At 56.5% G+C, this 3,809-nt stretch overlaps 1 protein-coding gene across 1 annotated transcript; it reads left to right on the top strand.

Annotated features, from left to right (window-relative positions):
* Positions 1–1,290: 1,290 nt before the first annotated feature.
* Positions 1,291–2,019, top strand: LOC143221505 (uncharacterized). The gene has a single exon (XM_076446939.1). It carries the CDS (start codon positions 1,291–1,293, stop codon positions 2,017–2,019), a length of 729 nt encoding a protein of 242 aa, XP_076303054.1.
* Positions 2,020–3,809: the final 1,790 nt, after the last annotated feature.

Raw genomic sequence — 3,809 nt, 5'->3', positions numbered from 1 at the left:
GCCGCTGCGTGCGACGTCGCTATGCCACGGGCAGGGATGAAGACGAGGAGATCGGTGTACTGGTGGCACGACGGACTCACCGACATGAGAGAACACGCCAACCGGGCTCGCCGCCGGTATACCCGGGCCAGATGCAGAAGAGGCACCTCCTTGGAGGATCTGGTCGTCCTGCGTAGAGAATATCGACGAGCGGGCAAGATCCTGCTCAGGGCAATACAGAGGGCCAGATCAAACAAGTGGAAGGAGTTGCTGGAAACGCTGCACCGTGATCATTGGGGCCGTCCGTACCGCGTCGTGCTAGGCAGGATGAGGGGGTGGGCACCGCCGCTCACTGAGAGCATGGAGCCCACCTTCGCAGAGAGGGTCTTCGACGCACTATTCCCCACGTCACCCGGGGAAGAGGAAAAGACAGGAAGGAGGACCAACATCGCGACGCCGGCGTCGGAGGCCTCGGCGACGCGGCCCGAAGTCGGATGGACCGACGACCTCGTGGTCACCACCACGGAGATGGGCCAGGCGGTATCGAAGATGCGAGGAGGACGGAAAGCGCCAGGACCAGATGGCATCCCTGGAAGAGCCTGGATCCTGGCCTTAACAGTCCTCGAAGGTCGGATGAGGGCCCTCTTCAGCGAATGCCTCCGAGAGGGTAAGTTCCCGGAATGCTGGAAGAGGGCAACGGCGGTCCTGCTGCCGAAGATGGGCATGCCCCTTGGGTCTCCCTTGGCGTGCCGGCCGAGCTGCCTACTGGCTGAGGCAGGTAAGCTCTTCGAGAGGGTGATCGCGAGAAGACTGACGGACCACCTCCCTGGAGCTGGCCCGAATTTGAGCGACCGGCAGTACGGATTCAGAAGAGGACGCTCGACCATCGAAGCACTGAAGAGGGTAAAGAAAATCGCCGAGTCGGTCGTTCACCGGGGGGGGGGGAGTTGTGTTGGCGGTCAGTCTAGATATCGCCAACGCGTTCAACTCCCTACCCTGGATCGCTGTTAGGCAGGCGCTGGTCAGACACGAAGTGCCGGCCTACCTGGCAGCGGTAATTCGAGACTACCACTCCGGTAGGTCTATTGAATATCCCAGAAGGGACGGCTTGGTGCGGAGGGTTACCAAATGCGGCGTCCCACAGGGCTCGGTACTGGGTCCGATCCTATGGGACATGGCGTACGACGAGGTCCTTCGCTGCGCGCGCCCGACCGGAGTGTTGGCGTCACGTGCTACGCCGACGATACCCTGGTCACCGCCTGCGGGCGGGAGAAGAAAAGAACCATCAGACAAGCGGAGCTGGGAGTAGCGATGATCGCGAGGGCCATCGAACGCCAGGTGCTCCGCGTCTCGCCGGCGAAGACCCAGGCGATCTGGTTCCACTGCGGGACGAAACGGGCGGCACCGGCGTCGAGAGCACCAGAAGAAGAGGAAGAGGAAACAGACGACAACAACATAAGAATAGGAGGAACGGCCGTCCAGATCCGACAGAACATGAAATACCTCGGCCTCGTACTGGAAGGCCGCTGGACCTTCGAGGACCACTTCGCAGAGCTCGCCCCTCGCCTGGAAAGGACGGGAACCGCGCTGTGCCGGCTCCTCCCGAACATCGGAGGACCGGAGGAGAGGGTACGGAGACTTTACGCCGGAGCTATAAAGTCCATGGCACTTTACGGTGCGTCAATCTGGGCGGAAGAACTGAAGAAAAATAAGAAGAACTGCGCCAGACTGGCTAGCGTCTGCCGCAGGCTGGCCATAAGGGTCACGAGAGCCTACCGTACCCTCTCCCACCAGGCAGCAACCGTCCTGGCAAGACTCCCGCTACTGGACCTACTGGCGGGAGCGGAAGCCATGGCCTACGAGCTTGGTCAGCACCGAAGAGGAGGAACCCCACCGCTAAGACCGGGGGAGTATGAAGAGGAAAAGAAGAGAATCCGGCGGGCCGTGATGGAAGAATGGCGAGAAAGACTAAGAACACCGGGCAGTTATCGCCACTGGCCCGTCGGAGCCATCCTTCCGGTCTTAGACGAGTGGATGTGAAGCGGAGGCAGGCGCACGTTTCGCCTAACCCAGGTACCCTCTGGGCATGGATGCTTCGGGGAGTATCTCAATAAGGTAGGCAAGGAACAGACAGCAGGGTGCCACCACTGTGAGGAGGATGTGGACTCCCCGGAGCACACCCTAGATACGTGCCCTGCCAGGGCGAAGTAGCGACGAGTGCTGATCCAGCACGTGGGCTGGGACCTCTCACTTCACGCCATCGTGCCTAGCATGGCGGGAAGCGACAAGGTCTGGCGAGCGATGACCTCCTTCTGCGAGCGGGTGGAGCTGCAGAAGGAGGACGCGGAGCGGGGCCGAGAAGCGGAGTGCCAGGTTTCCCGCTCCCGCGTAGGAAGACGGTTTTGGCGAGCGCGCCGCAGGTAACCTAGCCGTTCCGTCTGCCGGACGCTAATCCGAAGTTCTACCGGGATAGCGGCCGGCGAAGAGTCCTGGCGGCAGGAGCTGTCCCCGCTCTTTGCCGACCCTCCGCCAGTGACCGCGGCCAGCCGGGTGAGGGCCCGACTGACAGGGGAACGCGGCCGGAGAGTGGCGGCGTCCGTCTGTGGTCGCGGGCGTCGCTGAAGACCACCATCCGAAGAGGAGCAATTTCCCGAGTATTCCGGGACCCTGCACATCCAACAAGGGAGACTTCGAAGTTCACGCCAAGGGGGGCACCGGTGATAGTAGGTGAGCCAACTACGCCTGTTTCCCGGTGTCCCCCCGACATGGAGTAGATGGGCCACAGCAGGGGGTTTAGTAGGTACAAATCCCACATACCCCCGGAATCCCTCTCCCTCAGGAGGGCCGGGGTATCTTTTTGAAGATTCACCCTGCGACATCAAAAAAAAAAAAAAAAAAAAAAAAAAGAGCCTTTCGTGTCTCGCTTATGGTGTTAACGTTCTCGAAAAGTTTGACATTCGATTTTCTAATTCATACATGAAAATAAGGTGCCCGTCTGCTGAAATGTCTTCTAATTTGCATCCGTGAACCCTAGGCAAGGCACTTCGTCCAACAGATTAGGTTCTCGGAAGATGTATTCGGCTAAAAGAATGACACTTTACTAAAATTGGTAATGTTCTCCGACGATTTGCCTCCCTACATTAATACGCGTGGCGCGTATTAAGGACTCTATTGCCAATACTATTCAGAGGATTTACGCCAGGAATACCTTGCTTGACTCTAGGAATCACATGATAGGTGTAGCTATTGGCTTAGCTGCGCGACGTTAAAAGAAGGTGGTAATTTTCTCAAGCGGTTTGACACTCCATCCTCCTATTCATACATGAAAATGAGATATCCGGCTGCTAAAATGTCTTCTCATTGTATCCCATAATAACTAGGCAAGACGATCGCGGGTTTTCAGAATGAAAGGTGTTGGGTAAGATTAATGAATTTATAATAATTGGGAATGCTCTCTTAAGGATTGACTCTCTACTTTAATTTCGTGCCCTGAATTAGCGTGTGTATTGCCAATACTCTTCAGCGAACTTTCTCCCGGAATACCTGGTTTGACTCTCGTAATCACAGGATGGGTGAAGCTATTGCCTTAGATGTGCGACTTACAACGAATATTGGATCATTCTCCGACGGTTTGACTCTCTACCATAATATTCGTACCGTGAATTAAGGTCTCTGTGGCGAATACTGTTCAGCGGGTTTACTGACGTAATGACTGGTTTGACTAACGGAATGACAGGATACGTGAAGCTATTGACTCAGACCTTCGACTCTGAAAGAAGGTGGTAACGATCTCGAACTATTTGACAACCTGCATTTTAGTTCTCACATGA

The sequence above is a fragment of the Lasioglossum baleicum genome, unplaced genomic scaffold, assembly GCF_051020765.1.
Source record: "Lasioglossum baleicum unplaced genomic scaffold, iyLasBale1 scaffold2547, whole genome shotgun sequence".
NCBI classification, from domain to species: domain Eukaryota; kingdom Metazoa; phylum Arthropoda; class Insecta; order Hymenoptera; family Halictidae; genus Lasioglossum; species Lasioglossum baleicum.
This window is presented reverse-complemented; position numbering and strand designations above follow the sequence as displayed.

Coding starts and splice junctions, on each gene's coding strand:
- LOC143221505 (XM_076446939.1), top strand. CDS start 1,291: ATGATCGCGAGGGCCATCGAACGCCAGGTGCTCCGCGTCTCGCCGGCG.